Below are 20871 nucleotides of genomic sequence, written 5' to 3'. Positions count from 1 at the left end.
CTAAAAAACGTTTAGAGAAATGCTAACTAGTATGTCTTCTACTCAGCTGATAAGAAAACCCAACCTACTGAAATTCCTGGAACTTCAACGCTGGCACTGAAACAGAAGGAAAGGAGGTGTTGTGAATTATAAAGACTTGCAATAGATCACAGAGGATGAAATATTTTTCATTAATGGACTCAAAGGTTAAATCAATAAATAATTTCTGAAGTTATTCCATGTTTTTCTACCTACTTCAAGCATGTCTGAAATTCCCACCCACATGGAATAAGGATTTTCAGAATGCTGTTACATAGATGGTAGTTTTGTATCAGTTGCTCAATATTCTCTCCATAATGAATGAGTTTAAATTGTTTGAGATACAGCCTGTTTCATCCTTAATGATCCTGATTTGCTACTTCCTTCAGACTTCCTTTTATACCATGCCTTCTGTTTTTCTCATGGTTGAAAAGCCGGTGTCTGTGTTAGGCCTGACACGTTACACCCAGACATTGGATTTCAGCTTGGGACTTTAGTTTTTGCACCAGCCTTGTGGATCTTGCTGCCTAAGAATTCTTCCTATTTTGTGCTGGTATTGCAGAGCCAAAAGGGCACTGTTGTGCCTGGCAGGCATTTGACAGGTTTTCCAGGTTCTTTAACTGATGCCCAAAGGCTATTGTGGAACATTGTGTGATTTGATAAAATTGGTTTCAGTGATACAGTCTGAATGCACACACTGCTGTTTCCACTGAATTGATTGGATTCCATTTTTATATTCTACTCCCTTTGTATTGTACTTTGAGTATTTTATAAAATTATTCATTACATTTAAGTGGGCTTTAGCAGACGGAGTTCATGGTAATGATTACATTCAAACTTGTGTTCAGCTTGCAAAATTGAGTAGTTATAACCACCTTATTTCATTCATTTGAGACATTTTTTCAGTTCTCTCTGTATTGATTTCATTTAATTCTGCAGTTTTAGCCTGCTACAGAAATTTGTTGGCTTTTGGGGAGGTCTCTTCCCCTGCAAATTGTAATATGATTTTCTGATTAGAATGTTGGAATGTTGGGAACCTCAGGAAAAACATTTTTTTTTTTCATCGCTGTCAGTCTTGCTATCAAGATCTCTCTCTTTGTTTCTATACTCATCTCTTTAGTAACAAAAGTTTTCAATTTATTTCCTTTATCAGAACTGTTAGATTTAATATTCCCATCTGATGACATCACTGATGTCCTTTCATAATGACGCTTTTGAAGGTTTTCAGTTCTCTTCCTTTTCTTTCTTAAGTATTGCTTTTTTAACTTTTACCAACTCTTTGGGGACTGATGCTAGTTCCTGAGCAGTTGCCTTGCTCCATCCTGATTCTTATTTAGTTTTCAATGGTAGGCAGTGTCCTGCCTAATTTACTAACTGTGGGATCTTCATAGACTCTGTTTGGGTTCTGGGACTTCATGTGGCAGGCCTTTCTGTCTTACCATGTCAAGACAGAAAAAAATCTGTTTCCCTTAATCTTTAGATGTTGCTCCTGTGCTTTGAATCACATTGCTAGACCCAATTGGTACTGATCCTGTCTCTTACCTAATTACATGTATTCATATGTGAGAAAGAAGTTACTCATCTCAGTTACATCTTTATTCATCTTCTACTGCTATTAAATTTACTGAAACCTTATTCCCTAAATACAATTTTCATACATTACCTATCCAATGTTAATGGTTCAGTGATGCCAAAGAGCTTTAGTTGCCATAATTGGTATGCTGTCATATCTTTGAATTCTTAATAAAACATACTTTTAATTTGGTCTTTGATGATTCTTCAGTGATAACAGCATATTTTTGTTTTGTGCTAATTCTCTTTTAACTTTCAGTCACTGGCAGGTCAAATCAGGTAACTGCTCACAACATCAAGTTGCCTTAATTATTTCTCCACAATATGAGTTTGTTAACTCTGAGGGCTTCATTTTCTGGCTATTTTACTTCTTTACAATGTACAAACACATTTATACGGTGTGTGCTCCTCAGCAAAGCAGAGGACATTTGACACATGCAAGCCCAAAATATGAAGGTGACCACCTTCCAGCCTTTTGTTTGAATAGTTGCAGTTTCATTATCTTTTCTAAAGTTCTGGATTTTATTTGGATTTCATTAATAGCTTTGCTATTATTACTTAGTAATACCTCTTCTCATATTGACATGCAGTATTCCTTTTACGTTTTTCTGAAATTTTTTAAAATTTCCTACTTAGTAACCCTACCCTTAGGCAGCAAAGTGAATGGATTGCTTGAATAGATTAAGATTTGTGGCTGTGTACAGCCTGTCAGAGTCCTCAAAAAAAAAGGCACCTGAACTTCTACACATTTAGCAGTCCTTTATTTTATTTAAGGCATTTGACTGTGACAATAATAAAGATACGGTAAGCTATCCCAATTGTCAGTTTTAAGGTATCCGCAACTTCGTGACACACTGAAAGTGAAGTAGTTCACTGAATTGAACAGAGAGAAATGGATAAGAGCTTCCCTGAGGCAACAGTGTTCATTGATTTTGTATTGTTTTAACTTTGTCATTGGCAAGGTAGCAGTCTACATCTAAAATACCATCCTTTCTTTTCCTGATTTTGCCTCCGATGTCCCCTATGTGTTGCTTGGTGTGCATATATGAATCTGAATGTCCTTCAAAACTTTTGAAGGAATGCATGCACTAATTACTTCAGTTGACCCCAATATTCTAAACTGATTCTGTCTTTTACAAGGAAATGTTCTTAAATTACTGGCAATTCTAGGCAAAGGAAGCTGCTACCAAAACATTACAAACATGAAATGTGTAAGAACATGGCTAATTGAGGCCATTCTTCTGAGAGGTTGACTAGGTACTGTTAGAAAACTGTTCAGGACCTTTTAACTGAGAGGTTAACTAGGAACTGTTAACTCTTTTAGAGCTGATTTCCTGGTGATTTTGCTTTTTCTGCCTAGTGTTCTCAAGCAACATAGCAGACTAACCATTTCTCCACTTGGAAGACAAGGCCTAGTATTTAGCTTTAAATTGTGTCTTATTAACTGATACATAAAATAATATTTTATTTTTATGGACCAATCCTGTATAATCTCTTGTATTCTGAACTCACCTGCTGTTTGGGTATACCTGAGAACAAAACAGATACTTCTCACAGCCATTCTGCTACCTTCCAGTTAGCCAAGTGAATTGTTCTTGCTCATAAAGATGGATATTATTTCTGGTGTGATTTCTTTAAATTCAGATTGTTATCAGAGAATGTCATGAATGGGATGAGACAGTGATCTGCAGATGGTGTTTGTGGTGTACTATCACTCCAGTGATGCCCATTAACAGTCATGCCCAGTTCTTTCTAATTATTGTTTCAATTATATTTTTAAATGAATGAATGAATAATTCTTTATACATGCCCTTTGAAATATTTACTTCATAATTTCTTTAAATTTATTCTTGAAAGGTAAATTCTCTGTTTTCCAGTGATCCAAGTTATATTGCATTATGCTGATTGAAGTATGATTATATTGAAATACAATTAACTTTATCTTATCACACTTTAATTAGTAAAGCACACTGGATCTCTTTGAAGTTAAGCTCATGGGTTTTGGCTTAATAAGGAAATATCATTGCTTGTGAGTCTGAAGTGTTACTTCTGAAAATATAATTCTGAAGCTATATAGGTGGTGTGTTCTGAGTACATCCCAATCATCGTGTCACGCTTGGGTCTGAAGTGTTAAGACCATATAGTCACATTTGCCAGTGGATCATGAAATAAAAATGAAAAACTTTGAAGTTACATGATAGCAGCTTTCAATCTTTGTGGAGTAGGGAGGGGATGGTATTGGAATTTTGAGCCAAATACTACACTTTGAGAAATTTTTTATTATTATTCAAATTTGCTTTTTATGCTGCTGATAGGAGTAGTAGTTCCCTGTGCAACCCCTTTCCTGTATATACATTGCTTTCTAAGGGGAAAAGAAAAGTTTTAGAGAGGTGACAGTAAAGGGTTTTGACCTACCAGATAGTTGATACTTGAGAGATGCTGGCTCTGAAAAATTCACATTTAAGAATGTATAGGAATGTACATCAAGAACTGTCTGGTGTAGAACTGCAGCATTGTTTATTTAGAGTACATGAACTGTGATTTAAATGCCTCTAGCTAATATTCAGGAAAACTGCTTATGGCTGCTAAAGCCTTGCCCTAGACAACCTGCCTGCTGCTCTGTTAAAACTGTGACTCTCAGGTTTAATTATAACAACACATTCTGCAAGTACTGTGTTGATAAGGATGTAGCACATAAGCTGCTGTGTTTTGGATGATCAGCTGGTGTGGTAAAAGTTCTCTTTCATTAGGTACTTTGAAAATGGAATGGAGATTACATTAAATTTAATTCACATCATGCCTATGTTTTTAACTGCTGTTTCCTTCAGTGTTGATCCTTTCCATGTTGATGTTTGCAACTGGAAAACTTTTTGTGTGATGATTTCTCACAAAGTTGTAAGACAGAAAAAAGATACAGTCAATTTGTTTGTTTAGGTTGTGATGTGAAAGAATTGTGTCTCTTTTAAATCTATCAGCTGTTTGGGGGGAACTCTTTCAAACTATGCATGTTTTTTTCAAACTCTTTGTTTTAACGTATGTCTTGCCATTCTCTGCTCTTTCCCTGTGCTGCAAAAGTCATTAATGTAAATTTACGATCTTGAACCAACACCTAGGAATAAAACATCTGTCGCGTTGGCAATTTTATTTCCTCTTTATTTTTTTATCTTTTTCGGTTCTTGGTTTTGCTTCAGACAGAAATCTTACATTCTCTGTTAAAGTCTTGCAACTTGTCATACTACTATTCCTCCTTAGACATCTTCAGTTCCCTTTACCACCACATTGCTGACTTTGTCCTGTCTTTGAAATGTGCTTGGCCTTTTTGTTTTCACTTTTAGTTTATTTATTTTCTAAAACTTATTTCTCTCTTGTCCCTTACCTTATGTATGGTCCATTGCTTTTTGCTACCTGCTTACTAGAAAACAAATTAACCCAAACCTGAAAGAAAACTATTAAAAGCAGAACATTTATCTAAATTCTAGAACTATTTTAAGAGATTTTTATCTTGTTGTGCCTGTGTTGTTACTTGCTGTCAGTGCCCCTCTTAAGAAGGATAGGTTACAATGAGCAATGTTACTGTAAAGACTAGCAGAGATTATCAGAGGTATGACAGATCTTCGCACAAAGGAAATTAAGGATTCTTCAGTCTGGAAAATGCTAATTGAGAGGGACTAGAACAGAGGTTAGTAAAATCATGAAGAGCACTGAGGTGAATGGAGTTGTTACTGGTCTCTCCCAGCATAACAATTAGGGGACATCAAATGGAATTAGCACATGGAAGGCTCACCAGAGATTTTTTTGGTTCAAGTTATTTTGCAATGGAGGGGTTTAGATTCAAGGAGAGACTTATTGACAAGTTAATAGAAAAGAAATCCATCAGAAGCTGCTGGTTACAGAAATATCTTTCTGACAAAACCCAGTTGGAAAGACGAGAGGATACTGGGGGGGCTCAACATCCGAAATGCTTCCTGGGCTACTTCTGATGCCCATTGCTAGGACTAGATTGCTGACTAAGATGGCCCTCTGGTCCAGTATGTCCTATCCTCATGATCCCTGAAACATTGCAGGACTATAGATTATAGACTGGTGAAAAGACATGTTCAGAAATATTTCTTTTTCTTTTTTTTTTTTTTAATTAGCATTTGTTAATGGAGCCCTGCTTGCAATTTTTTTAATTTGGTTTCATCATGCCAAAAAGCATGCTAATCATTTTGTTTTATATGCCTGATTTCTGTGTCAGAGTGAAGAGCTAAATGACTGTCACTGAAACAGACGTGGATGGGTCCTCAGAGCCCAAGACATTTAGTATTGGTGATAAGCATTGTGTCAGACTGAGAAAAAGTATATCATATTCTCTGCTACTCATGGCTGAGATCCTATTATTTCTGACCATGCCTGACAGCTCTAATGCTAAAATGTGAAGGGTCATAGAAAATTAGTGTAATTTCAATGGCTGCTTTAGAGCAGCAAACATTAAGTCAGTTCCCAAGAACGGTTCCCTGGTGCAACCCTTAATAAATTCAAACTTTATTTTTAGGGATGACCTTTAGTAATGCGAGCCTTGATCCATTGAGATGCTGTTCACTTTTGATGCATCTCCAAATCCCTTTTTTATGCATTTTAAATCAACACATGCTTATTCTGAATTTATGTGTGTGGATAGACGGAGAGATGTAATTTAAACACATCTGTTCAAATATGCATTTCAGATCAACTTGGTGCCGGTTCTCATAATACGGCTGAGTTTTTGACGGGTATTATATCCCTAAAGTACACAGCAGATGGTATTTATTAGAGATTGAATGGAAATGAAGTTTAAGGATGTTGAGCTTTTTGTCTTAAGTCGCTCATTTTTTAATCATAAAACAATGATCTGAAGTTATAAATCTGTAATGAAGTTCTATAAAATGTTTATTGTTTATGGGGAGAGTAGAACACCTTATAGCTGAATTAAGTTGGTCCAAGCCTTAACTGTTTAGTTTTTGGGTTGGGTTTTTTGGGGTTGTTTTCTTTTAAGGAAAATTGATAATGGGAAGTATTATAATGCTTCTTCTAAACCATTTGGGCTGTATCTAGTAGGAACTCTGGCAACCTTCACGATAATTGTTTGAAGAGAGTAAAACCATGTGTACTCTTTTCATCCTCAGGCAGTGAGCCATGCTAATTATGAGATATACTTTTTATCTAGGTCACTATTCCCTGGTAACAAGGACAGCCCAGTCCCTACTTGCACGGAGTCCTCCACACCTATACCTTCTCAAGCTGAGCTCTGGAAATCAGGTCTGCTTGCTGCCTCCAGGTGTCATTCAGCCCAGTTTCTGAAAGAGCTCTTCTGGGGGCAGGAGGTGGGTTGGGAAAAGAACAGTCATTAAAAAAATACCTGTTCTTGCTCTCAGTTAAACTCTGAGAGCTGTTGGATTGTGCTTCTTAATCACAGATACAATTCTACAGCCTGCTTAAGATGACTTACATCAAAACCACAAACTACTCCAAATTCAAGCCCAACATATTAAGCTGCACTTGTAAATCTGTTGGACACTGCTGATGATCACAAAGCTCAGGTGTAACATGTTCCCTATGGAATCACCAGAAGGAGCAGCTTCAAGTGCTCTGTAAGGTGTGGAATGCAAAAAGCAGGATACATCCCCTGACTCTGTAGCTGTAAGGCTGGACTTACTGTGTAGTTTCTGCTACCTGTGAAATTTGAAGTGTTTCACTATGAACCACCTCCAAGTTAACTGGTAGGATTTAATGGCCTTGCCAACTATTCTCCCAGGTGTACATACCTTCCTTCAGGGAAATTTGCAAGAATACTCTGAAAAAATATGCTGAGGTTTTCTCTGTGGTCCTGTCTGGCTTTCATTTGTCTGTTTTATTGTTTTTTAATCAAAGCAAGCATATAAACAATATGGCATTACATTTTTTTTTCTGGTTTGTTGTGTCTTGGGCATCAATTTCAGAGGGATATGATCCAAGCTGTGAAAATAGGTTTTAAAAAAGTATTAAAATTATGCTTTTTACATACATAAACACAATAGACTTACTTAAACATCTGATAGTATTTGTTGTCTCAATAGTTGAGTAAAAAGTGAGTTGGCTTATAAATGAAGCCACTTAAATACTTTTACATGCAGTATCAACCTAGTTACCTTTTTTTTGCTTTAATTCTGTCAAACTGAGGTGAAACAGAACTGATTTGTGAGACAAACTGGAATTGTCTTACACAGTAATAGAGAACATATTGACATTTGAAATAAGATAATTTCTTATGTAATTCCTATATACATTCTCTTAAATAATAATGTTCTTGATGTATATATAGCTGCATTTTAATAAGGTGTCTTACCAAAGTATAGTTTATATCTGGCCATAATGCCCAGTATGTTATCATTTAAGAGACTTTACATAGAAGTGTTTATGACATACCTGTTGTCATTAAACCAAGGTACTTTCCACTTTTACTCCATGTGTAAATCAGTTCAGCAGTTGATATGAGGATTCAAAAGAACTTGTTTTTCTGACACAGAGGTTCTGAACTCACACATCCTGGACTACTTTTAAACACATATGGAAAAGATTACTAAGAAAAACATTTTCAGTGGATATCCATTTATTAGATGCCTGTTCATTCATTGTGTAATTTAGAGTAAATCATAAATGGGAGAGGATGAAGAAATGCATAAATTATGCTCAGGTTTAGTCCCCCAACTCCAGACACTTAACTTAGGAGTATATTGTCCTGTGCTGGATTCATAGTCCATGAGTCCATGGAGAGAGAGAGAGAGAGAGAGAGGCACTGGGGGATTTCAGAACAGAAACAGGCTGAATTCCTTTCTCAAAGTGTGGGGATTTTTCCATGGCTTAATCCTCAGGTTAATCTCCATATAGCCAAGAGAGAAGCGGGGTGAAGTTTCCTGTTGTTCCTTGACGGTGCTTCCAGCTGAGCAGTCTGTTTCTCTTGTGCTAGCTCCAGTTGGTGTGACTCCTCAGTGTGCCATTAAAGTTGAAGTCAGAAATCCCACAAGACTAGGCCTGATGGAGAAAAGAGAAAAGGGAGTGAAAAGGGCTTCTGGAAGACTGTGTGTGGTCACTGGGAAGATGCAAACACATCCTTTGGCTCCAACACAAAATAGCACATTGTGATGCCTGTTAGGCTCTGTAAATACGCTTGAAAGACCAACTCAGATACCTTCAAATTATTTCATCCATTAACCCCATTTCATGTTCTCTGAGTAAGCTTATACCGCGGAAGCATTCTAAAATATAAAATAATGTATGATGCTGAAATAACATTTCAGAGTAGGTTGGTTTCATTTTCATAAAAATTCTGGGGTTTTTCTTAATATTTTTTCAATGCAAATTTCTAATTTATGAATCAAGAAGTTGCTATGTCATCACACGTTTTGTTTTTACTTTAATTAGTATAGATTACACAGGGTATTCTCATACCCTTCTGTAAGACTACATAGTGTTTTCTTTTTATTCATATTGCTATTTATTCTAATCCATTATTTTTAATTCAAAATCCAGTATTTTGTCAAACTCTAAGGGGTAGAGGTAGCTGGTCTTGCTTAAGAGCAAGTTGGTGGCTTTAAGTTATTTCTGGATTTAAGTGTTAATTGCTGAAATGGAAGTGGGAAGAATATGTGATCATGCAAAAGAATTTCAAGTGGTCATGTGAGTAGCTGAAGGTGATAATTTTAGCTGCTTTACATAATTTCTTCCCGGAACGTGGATTTGGTTTGTAATGGTTATTGCTAAAGGAAATGTTTTCTGTAGCTAAAACCACATTAAATGGTCTATGTAACAAGTGAATCCTAGACATTTTCACAATTTTGCTGCTGCTTTTCTTAGAAATACTGCTCTTCGAAAATGGGGGTGGGATGGGTTGGGGGGGTGGTCTTGCTGTTTTATTTTTGTCAGCTCTTATCCCTTTTATCTTCTTTCTAAGTCGCTTGTCCATGACTTGACTTCCAGGCATCAGTCAGGTCCTTGGGTCTGATTTTTTTCTCTGACCCCAGAGGTTGACTTGGTTCCTCTTTAGTCAGAAGGCAAGATGTTGCTTTTCTTCTGTATTCTTTCAAACACATCTTGTTCTTCCTTTCTGTGAGGTTTGGATACCTGTGGTGTCAGCACTTGCTCATGGGTGTGTTGGCCCTTACAGCATCATACTAAAACAGATGCATCTTCACTGTAAGGTGAAGCAGTTGCTTCTTTTTTGGGTATTCAGAATTGCCCAGGGATGGGCATTTGCATTTCTGGTCTAGTTCAGAATGGCAAAACATCAGTCTTGCCTTGATGGGATTTGCATTTCTGGTCTAGTTCAGAATGGCAAAACATCAGTCTGCTTGAGTAGAGGGAAGGGATTTATATATGTAGAGGGACATAGGGGAGAAAATAAATATTAGAAATTATAAATGTTAGAAAATATAATATTCGAAAATATAAATGTTTTGTCTTATAGATGGCTTTAATAATTCCTCTAATTCATCTTGTTCTGAAATTCCACAGTTTTGTTGTAAAACATATCAATTGACAGTCAACATGTTGTAGAGCTTCTATCCTACACCCTAAAAACCATTTGTGAAAACTGAATAGTTAGTTAGGCCAACTATAAATGAGTTTATGTAATAAATGTTACAGGGGATGTTCAGCAGTGTTTTCTTTGTTTGCTTCAGAATAGATAAGCAGCATTTGGTATAAAATAATAATAGTATTGGCTGATGCACAAGAATTTGTTTTTATGTGATTTTGGATCATATTTCATAGATGGAGCAATTCTTAAACATCATCTGAATCAAAGTAATAAAGAGTTTTGTGCTGCTTTCTTTCAGGCTGTCAGAGAAAAGGTCACTTTAATTTTCAAGTGTGTATGTGTTTTATATTTTTCCATAATGATATCTTTTTCCCCTCTTTTTTCATTAAGAAATTATGTTTCACATGTGGAACTAATTGTACATATTTTTGTTCATCACTGCTTTGAAAAGTCTTTGAGAGCTTGATTTTTGTCATTTTGGACTTTGAGTGAAATCTCATGCTTTTCTCCCCTTTTTAAACTGCTTGTTAAACAATATAATCAGCAGTGATATAAAAATGCACTCTGCAATGTCATATTTTAGGCAGTTACACTGGATTGAACTGTAATTAATTGCTGTTGCTGAATACACCGTGGTCCTTATTCTCTTTTTGTATCCAGGCTTTTCTTTGTGTGTAATAATTCCATCCAGGAAGAAATCTAATTACTAAGATAATTAACACCTTATCAGCAAATGGAGTTCAGACATTTGTAGAGTTTATGAATTTTTAAAATATGTAATTTCCTTTTAACTGAATGACAACTGGTGTTATGGAGAAAAAGAGCATATTTTATTGTATCTAGCTTGATTGGACCTTATAATTCATGTTGCTATAGAAACAACCAGGCCTTTATAAAGGATGGTATTACTACTACCATTGGTAATAAATGCTTTGACTGTTGCCAATAGTGTCATTAAAATGGATAAAATAACTTCATTATAATGGTTTTTTCAAATGTAATGAATGTTCTGTTCATGTTCTGAGAAATGGCAGCTGATGTTAGGTGGCATTGGTTTATAAAGTACTCTTTCTTCCATGAGCTTACTACTGCTACCAAGATATTTGTGGTATGAACAAAATCATGTTGCAGGGTGTGGTGCTGCTCTCTTCACTCATTCCTTAAAGAAAAGGAATTTTATTGTTACTTGATATCAAGCAGAAGTTCATGTCTTGATGCTTGTCAGTCTTGGGAAAGCAGTGGTGACTGAGGGTGCTGAGCCATCAGCTCTGGGAATTTCTGCTCTTCTGCACAACATCCAGATTGTGCTTCCCACTTAGGGTTTTTGTATCAAGTCCTTGAAAATATTCAGTTTTATAGTGGTTTTGATTTGTTGTTCAAATGCCACCTTTTAACCTCAAAATTCGCACATTCAGACTCCACCACTCAGATGGTGGAGTCTGAATTTGTGAATTCAAAAAGGAATTGATAGAATTTGGTTTCTTTGCTGGGGATTTTTCGTAAGGAAAAGGTGAAAGAAGATTCTAATAATAGATGATAAATTCCTGTGCTGCTACCTATATGTCCAGGCACATGCTAAAAGAAGGGCAAGGCATTAATATAAGCTCATTGCCAATACTTGCAGGAAAAAAAAAATTAAGTTTGGGGGAAAAAAAATCACAAAATATATTTACTACCATGTACAATTTGTCTGAAGGCTGGTCTGGTAGATATAAGCTATGGTCTAATACTGCACCTAATAAAATTAATAAGAACAGTATTCTCTGCTTCCCTTTTCTGGGGTCTTTTGCCAACAGGTTTTCCTTTTTCAGTACAACTCATTGTTTCAGGAAGTTTTTCTTTCAGGAATTTTTTCTTTCAGTTATTCAAAATCAAGTTTCTTCACTCACTATAGTCACAGCATTATTTTTTTTCTGTGGTGATGTAGTTCCTAATAAGAAATTATAGTTTTCTTTGGCTATTTGAATGCTTTATAAATGTAATTTGGATTACATGCACTGACATTCACAGTTCTGCATTGTCTTAACTGGATGAGGGGAAGGGAAACCTTCCATCCATTTCTTTAGGTTAGAGACAGTCTTGGAGACCCCTTCTTAACCTCAAGTGTGAACTTTGCTTGTGACAGTTGTCTTTATGCCATTCACCCCTAAAACAATCTCTTTCAGCTGTTCTGTTCCCTTGCCTGTGGCCTATATAAGAGCTGTAGTATTATTTAGATTGGAAGGGACCTCTGGAAGACATCTCATCTACTCCCCCTCCTTGAAACAGGGCCAGTTCCAAGTTAGATACCACCCATATTTATATAGAATTCTTCCTTTTCTCCAATATTTTCTGCAGTTTATCATTGTTACTGGCAGTGTGGGGTGAACTCTGCATTGTGGAAGCTGTCTCATCTGTGTCGAGAGGGAGCACTATGTGTTTCTGCCTCTCTCCAGAAGATGCTTATCATTATTCCCACTGTACACAAAGCTCAGTCTGGGTGCAGGCCTTGATGGCTGCTCCAGTATCTACTGGGGAAAGTGTTCATGGCATGTTCCCACCATGTCCAGGATGGTGGTAGTGGCACAATTTCAACTGAAGCCCCCTAACTTCACCCTCTCCTGTGCAACCTTCTGTGTCTGTGGGTTGTCTGTCAGCTGTGCTGCCTTAACCTGGTGTGTGTGAGGGATCTGCATATTCAGTCCAAGGGGAACAGTTAGGAAATGTTGACATTGCTTAAATAACAAGAGAACTCACTGCCCATGCATGTGAACTTAAGTATTTTGTTTTCCTTTTAAAGCAAGGCATAGGCCGATGTTTTAGAATACTGAGTCAATTTTTAAGTTGTGACTAAAGATGTATTTTTGGCTTTAAAGCCAATTTTGTTAAATTTGCTAGGTGATATGGCATGCCAGTCCCCTCTTTCAGATATCTTGTTCTACTTTGATAGCAGCCTTATAAAATATTAAATAGTTGACATTTTCTAGTGACTGAGTCTCAAAAGGTTTGCATTTTATGGATTAAGCAATCAGAATTCAAGAAATAACAAGGTGTGCTGATTACCTCTAATTTTGATTGAAGGAAGAGTTGATCCAGATGTTTTCACTCTTCTGTCACAATCCTAATCCAGTATTTGCTGCAGTATCTTCTATTACTGTGCTCTCAGATGAGCACCAGATGCATTTCTCATTACCAAACAATGGGGTTAAAATCTTTTTTTCCCCCAAGATCCTTGTACGTCTCAATTTCTGTAGATAAAGTTGAGGGTTATATGTCTATGTACACTAGCTTTTAAGGTGCAAGACTTCTACATGTCCTCAGTTAAGTGTTTCTTTCTACTTCCTTTACAGAGTGCCTGGAATAACAATTGCTACAGACATCATTTGTGGATTTCCAGGAGAGACAGATGAAGATTTTCAAGAAACGATGAAACTTGTAGAACTGTACAGGTTTCCAAGTTTGTTTATTAATCAATTCTACCCACGTCCAGGAACCCCAGCTGCAAAAATGCCTCAAGTTCCAGCTGCAGTGGTAAGATGCATTTTCAGATGGCTTTAATACATAAAGCATGTACACAAAAATGTACATTTCTGCAGAACTGTGCCACATTCGAGTGAAGGATTTTTTCAGTCCGGTAAGGGAAATGATGCTAGGCTAGATCACTGAATGTGTTTTCATATAGAAATGACTGTTCAGATTGTCAGGAAGGGTAATACTGTGGTTATACTGAAGATCTTGTCTGCTTTTTATCAAGTTTGGGGTGAATGACTACCAAGAGTAGTAGCTGATTGTTTACACATAGAAATGTTTTCCATTTTAAGACTTCTGTGACTCCAGCATTCTCAAGCTTATCATGAATAATTATGCAAAGAATTAATAACAGTGATCTTCTCTGATTTATTTGTCAAATATTAAATTCACAGGCCACTTATCTTGAGACTGTCCTTATGCACTGCTCATTTACTTCCTTCAGCCTGCAGGTTAAAGGCCATTAATTGAATTCCTTCCTTCCTTCCTTCCTTCCTTCCTTCCTTCCTTCCTTCCTTCCTTCCTTCCTTCCTTCCTTCCTTCCTTCCTTCCTTCCTTCCTTCCTTCCTTCCTTCCTCCCTCCCTTCCTCCCTTCCTCCCTTCCTCCCTTCCTCCCTTCCTCCCTTCCTCCCTCCCTCCCTCCCTCCCTCCCTCCCTCCCTCCCTCCCTCCCTCCCTCCCTCCCTCCAACTTCCAACAGTCTCATCTTAAGTTCCAAACTGTTTTTATAAAGAAGGTACATGGCTATTGATTGTATTTTGCTAGATATAAATAGCTATTTATAAGCAATAATGATAGCAATCATATCAGAAGGCATGGTTTGATTTATTTCAAAAAAATTGAATTTTTATTTTTGTAATCTGAATCTCAAAACAGGAAAGTATACAAGATTGATGCCTGTAGTAATTCAGCTCAGTACTGTATCATTTTTGTGGGCATAAATAACATTTATTTTTCCTTTCAGTGTAAGAATGAAAGTCAGCCAGCAATGTAAATCAATTTAAATGAAAAACCTATTTCTTTCAATTTATGTATCCTGGTACACCAACATAAAGTCAAAACAATATATTGGAACTTGTATTCCTTTACTTATGTGTCTGAAAGCTAAACAAAGTATCTCTGTTTACTCCCAGTATGTACCATGAATTCCATAGGATGTGTCCGCTGCTGGAGACATAAAATAAGATTATATCTGGCTTCTTCAGTTTGCTGTTTAGTGTAGTGAGCTTGAGCAATTTATTAATTTATTATAGACTATCTCATAATGGGAAATTGTAAGTTTTCAAGTGTAAATGCCTGCTGTTGAAGTAGTCTCCTTAGTGTAACCAACTCACATGGTTGCATTATTTATCTTAGTCTTGAAGGCTTTTTCGATATTTTGATACATGAAAAAAGGTTCAGAAATGTAATTTTTGGAAGGTAGGAAGCTTAAAAATCATAACAATGGTTTGTGTTTCAGGTTTGTATTCCTATGCACAAGTTCTTAAACATGCCATTTTCACAGGAGGTGCAGAGCTTAAGTTAATTTACTCACTTATGTTTAACTGGGTACTTATGGGAAGACAATCTGTGAAGAGATAAATTATTAAAAGAACATTAGCTGTTCTGTAGTTAGAAGTATTAGTTGGAAAATGGTAATTGCAAATTTAACCCAGTTTTACATTCTTTCTTCTTATTTGTAGCACTAGTACTTATTGCTTTCAGTGAAATAGAACCTTCAAAGAAGATAGGGCCTCTAATCCAGGGCTGATGAAAATCTGTAATTAATAGATTTTGTTTCTCTTTTTTCTTTTTTTTTCTCCTTGTAGTCCTTCAAAAATCCTGTGTTATGAGATCCTTTGTTCTTTTATCTCTTAGTAGAAATGGAGAGCAACTAGTCAAACAGAGCAGGAAGAGCTTGTGCTAATCTCCTATGTTTTATATTCACATTACTTCTAGACAGCAGCTGATGGTCTTTCCTGCATTACCAGAAATGGACAGGCATTTTATTTGTTATTTCTTGCTTAGAGTAACTTATGTTTCTCTGCTAGGAAAAGGAAAGTAGCGCACAACCATCCACGTTATGCACTCTGACCCTTTCATCTTTTAATGAAATATTATTCATGTTAATGAAGGCATTTTATTGCATTTGCATTGGGTAAGAAATAGCACATGCACTGCCACACAGCTGGTCTGTGCAAGAGCCTCAGTGTGCATTGGATCACCAGGCTGCACTTGGGAGCTTGATGCATCCACGAGGTGTTCATGACAGTATCCACTGCAGTGGATCTGTTGGTAGCATTTCTTTATGGGAAAAGAATTTTGTCTGTACAGATGTTTTTTAAACATCTGTTTAAGATCAGATGTTGAATCAGTGAGCAAGTTATTTGACAACTCTTATTCTTCTTTTCTTCTTTGTTATGTTTTTCTGAAGGCTGAAAATATTTGCTATGTTGTTTCAGTTTTTATACACTTCTGCAGTGGACAAATCCATTGCTAGTTGCAAACTGCTCCACTTTATTGAGTTCCTCTTCAGCAATTCTGACTCAAATGGCTTTGGTGGTTCTGCCCAAGTATCACAGCTGCAACAAAAACATACTTATCGTGTCAGTTCCTTTTAGATTAGCTTTTTTTGGAAGACTTTACCACTTCTAGAGACAATCTGTAGAGTATGAAGCATAGTAATATTTAGTACTTTTATATTTTTAGGGGATGGTTTTGATGATGATCTTAAATATAATTGCCTTTTGGGAGAAAATCCTCATTTGAGATTATCTGAATAGAAAAACAATCAGTAGGTCTACATGGAATCGTCCCTTCACATAGATAATTTATCACTGAGAGCCTTACAGGCATCAATATTTTGCTAAAATGGCAGATGACACTAATCCAGATGGATGTTTCTGCCATCATAAATTCAGAAAAGACAGCTTAGGCTGCAGGCCTTTCTTATTTCTCCTGGAGAAAAAATGTCCATGGAGAATCAGACATCTGTCTGAATGGTCTCATCATTTAATAACCATCAATTAGATTATGCTTACCACAAACACTCTTTCCAGTTTAGAGAAAAGTCAAAACAAACCTAGGCATGATTTTTTTTTTTAAGAAGCAATTATGGTAATGCTGAGTCATGTGCATGGAAAATGAGCCAAGATGTTGTCCAGAACTTAAATGCTACCCAATTGTTTTTTCTTTCTTTTGCCCCCATTTTTTCCATGCCCTGTTTCAGAGATGAGTCTGGATGCTCCTTATGTCCAGTGGGTTGAAAATTCTCACTCTGAAATGTGTTAACGATGAAATGCTATTTTGTGTATTGTTACTGCTGCTATTATTGTTTTTATGTATCTGAATTTCTCAATTTCCTTGCTGTGCTTGCTTATAAAAGTGATAGTGCTGATAACTGCATAACTCAAATTGCAGATTCTAGTTAAACTAGTAATAAGCAATATAAGAGAACATGACTCAGATGTGTCTGGTAGGGAACTCATATTTAGCTGCATTGCAAAAGATCAGAATAATTCTAAGGGTGAAAGTTACTTTTTTTCTTGAAAATCAAAAGCATGTAATGCCTTACATTTTTGATAACTTCTCTGGTCTTTATTTTTTCAAGGCAGCTATTACTCGTGTGGGGACTTTCCTCTGTCCTTGTGATTTGGTCCATCACAATTTCTGAAACATTAGGGGAGATTATCATCTCAGGAACAACTTGACTTCTGTCACATGGAAAATACATGAGGAAATAGTAATTTTGAAAATAAGGATCTTAACAAGGTACAATTAGGTTCATCTCTACTGAGAATAGGAGATGGTAGCTGTTTTGAGAGCAGTAATGTGGCTGCAACTTCATGATTACACTGCTATCAACTGCAGTGTGGATTCTAATTTTGCTGTATACATTTTCAATAGTGTAAGAAATTCAGTTTCAATTATATATTCACTTTCTCTTTCCTTTTCTCTTTATATCACAAGATAATTACATTGCTTCTAGCTAGAAAATTTTGTCAGTCAACTATTGAACATTTCCTTTAATTCCTCTGAAGTGTCTTATTATTTTTTTCTCTCTGTATTAGTTGTATTAAGCACTGTGCTTACTATACTGAGGTGAATAACCAATTTACAAACTTCATAACTGTCCTGGTTTTGGCTGGAATAGAGTTAATTTTCTTCCTAGTAGCTGGTATGGTGCTGTGTTTTGGATTTAAAATGAGAATCATATTGATACCACTACATGATATTTCAGGTTGTTGTTAAATAGTGTTTATAGCAAGTCAAGGACTTCTCAGCTCCTCATGCCCTGCCAGCGAGGAGGCTGGAGGGGCACAAGAAGCTGGGAGGCTGCACAGCTGGGGCAGTTGCCCCAAGCTGGCCAAAGGAGTATTCCATACCATGTGGCATCATGCTGAGTGTACAGAGCTGGCCAGAGGCAGCTGCTGCAGCTGCTCGGTCACCCTGAAGGGTTAGAAAACTAACACACTGTTAGTACATTCACCATTATCAGGAGAAATAAATATCAGTGATCAGACCTTGTATCCCTCTCCATTTAATCAAATCATCACTTAGATCTGTTCTCATATCTCCCAATAACAGGAACAGTACATAATGCACTAAGAGATTTTTTCCATAAGGATAGCATAATACAATATACACCTCACTGCTGTCTGCCAGACAAGTTGTATTTGATCATCTCTGTGGGAGCAGAAATTTTGTGGCCTTTATTCTATAATGGCTACTTATGTTTCTTAGACTGCTTTACTGTTACTTCCCTCTAGGAGATCTCCAAGAAGTTTCATAATACCCTTTCTTAACTGGGTGGCTGCAGATCCACCAAATCTCTCTTTGATTTGATTTCTGCAAGGCACTAGAAATGCCTAGAAATAGGCATTCTTGAGTGCCAGTAGATACAGTGTGATGTTTACCTCCTTTGCTGGATGGATGGGTATGGGTTTTGTAGTTCTGAATCTCTGCACACAAGCAGCTGAATCTTCTGTGGAAATTCATGTGCTCTTACCTATTCAAAAGACATGATTTCCCAAATGTTGCCAAACTGTCCCAGCCTCACTGAAAAAATAACCACTCACTCCTGCATCAGGCAATATTAGCTGTCCTCTACTTTGGCACTTTTTAACTTCAGGTATGTGGACAGCAAATGGAATAGCATTGCTTGTGCAAAGGACACCTTTAGCCATGTTCAGAGCTCAAAAGGAAAGGAGCACAAGTGGACCTTGTAGGTGTCCCATCAAAGAAAAGGCTGGTAAGCTACCTGCTAAGCAGACAGTGAGGAAAGAAGACAATTGAGGACCACTCTTGCCTTTGAGCATATGTTTCAGACTTCAGTGGGTAGTGATGGGGCACAAGGTACTTGGGAAGGCCATGGTCAGAACTAAAGCAAGGAAAGAATTCATCTGCTGTCCAATATGGATTTAGAAATAACTTGATAAGGTTTCATGTGATACATGACAGAACCAATGGCACTGTTAAGCACTTGAAGGTTGAGAGAGTGCAGCTTCAGGTGGACTTGATTAGTTAATGTGATTTAAATGCCCAGACAGGAAGGTACCACCTCATTTCTAATTCTCACAGACCAAGCAGAATCAATAATACTTTTTGCATCAGATTAATGGTGGCCAATCCAAAGATCATGCAATGGGATTATGTAGGGATATTCTTCTAAAATTAAAGAGGAATGCTGCAGCGATCATAAGGTGGGAGAAAAGAAAAGTAAGTAAAAAAAGAAACAATGCCACTTATTCAGCAGTACTGTTTCTCCACTGTATTGTCACTATGAGCTCCCCTGTTAAGTGCTGTGACTAACTGGCATTACATGCCCCAGGAATTGGATGCAGCTGTGATAACTGCTCCTGGTGTATCAAAGGTTCTTGGCCCCCCTGATACACATCTCCCCTCCCCAGCACTTGCAATACTGCATGGTGTAACATGCAGAATGTTCTTCGTGTGTAAGAGAAGCCAAGACTGATTAATGTCTGATTTTGTCTGCTGAACCTCTGTACTGCAATCTGTATTTCAGCAGTACACTTTTATTTGCTGTTTGTTATTCTGCTAGAATAAAAACCTGAGTGAATATTTTCATGACAACTTTGGGACCAGGGAGTTAAAAATGTGAACACTGGAGGGGAATGTAGAGCATGAACAAAAAAACAATATATAATTCTTAATATTTTTCACTGAACTGCTCTAGTATTCCAAGCTAACATTTTCCATCAAGTTGCTTTCTAGTAGTTTTATTTACATCCATGTTCCCTTATGATTTTTGTGAGAACAGCATGTGAGGTACTGCAGAAGGCCCTACAAACCATTGATAGCTATGAATTCTCTCATCTATAAACCCAGTTATTCTTTGATGGGTTTTATTTTGATTGGTGTGTCTGTTGGTTAGTGCCATATCAATGTTGGTTCCTTTTGTTACCTTCTAGATGCTTAGAAATAGTTTTGGATTATTTCCTCCATGTTTTTTTCCCAGTTATTCTATAAACTGGTTGACCTGTGAAAGCCTGGTTCTTTCTTTCCTCTGTTTAGAAGATGGCTGAAACATTTGACTGCTTTTCTGCTGTATCTTTAAATCTACCCCAGCATATAGCAAGAACGTCAGGTTTTTGCAATGATTTCAAAGGAGCAGAATTACCTGTGAATAGGGGTTTTGTGGTTAGACAAAACTACTAAACAGAATTTTGTAAGTGCTTAAAGCCATTTTATTTTAGGCTAGAATCAGTTCAAGCTCAAACCACCTTCAGTTATATGACCAGGTGCTGAAATGAAAATCTGTTTTTGTTGTTGTGGGAGACAGTTGAGCTGGTAGGTTTTAAAATAGGTTGAACCCTTTTTGAGAGCTGTAAACGGTCTGCCTATGGAGCTGCTGAAAATTCAGTTCATAGCTGAATCTGGGGAATGAGTTAAATTGCACGGTAACAGCTGGACAGTGCAGAGTCAGACCCCTGAGAAAGGACAAAAGTATTTTTACTCTAGCTTGGAGCTGTGGCTCCTAAATCTTACACTGGTGTAAAATAGAAGTCTTGTGCTTTCAAGGAGCACAACTGTGTTGCTTGAGAAAACAAGTCAAAATTCAAAGCAGGATTGGAAATGCACTTAGGAAACCAGCTTAGTTGGTGTTCTAATTTTTTTTTTTTTCTCAGCAGAAACTGGTTGGAATGAAAATTACCAGCAGCTTCCTTACAAACTTTATACAAATCAAAGTTGAAAATTAGAACATCTTAAAGTAAAGCACAACTATGAGTTCAGTCTAGGCCA

General features: G+C 36.9%; 1 protein-coding gene across 2 annotated transcripts in view; it reads left to right on the top strand.

The window, feature by feature from the left end:
• CDKAL1 (CDKAL1 threonylcarbamoyladenosine tRNA methylthiotransferase) overlaps window positions 1-20871 on the top strand; it is a 378140-nt gene that overhangs the window by 260804 nt on the left and 96465 nt on the right. For both annotated transcript variants that reach the window (XM_071451013.1, XM_071451003.1), the window contains exon 12: window positions 13453-13633. In XM_071451013.1, coding sequence (XP_071307114.1) covers window positions 13453-13633 — 181 coding nt within the window. The remainder of the gene's footprint in view (window positions 1-13452; window positions 13634-20871) is intronic.

This window comes from Agelaius tricolor, unplaced genomic scaffold (genome assembly GCF_023055355.1).
Source record: "Agelaius tricolor isolate 1412-34295 unplaced genomic scaffold, bAgeTri1.0.p SCAF_2, whole genome shotgun sequence".
Lineage (NCBI taxonomy): Eukaryota > Metazoa > Chordata > Aves > Passeriformes > Icteridae > Agelaius > Agelaius tricolor.
This window is presented reverse-complemented; position numbering and strand designations above follow the sequence as displayed.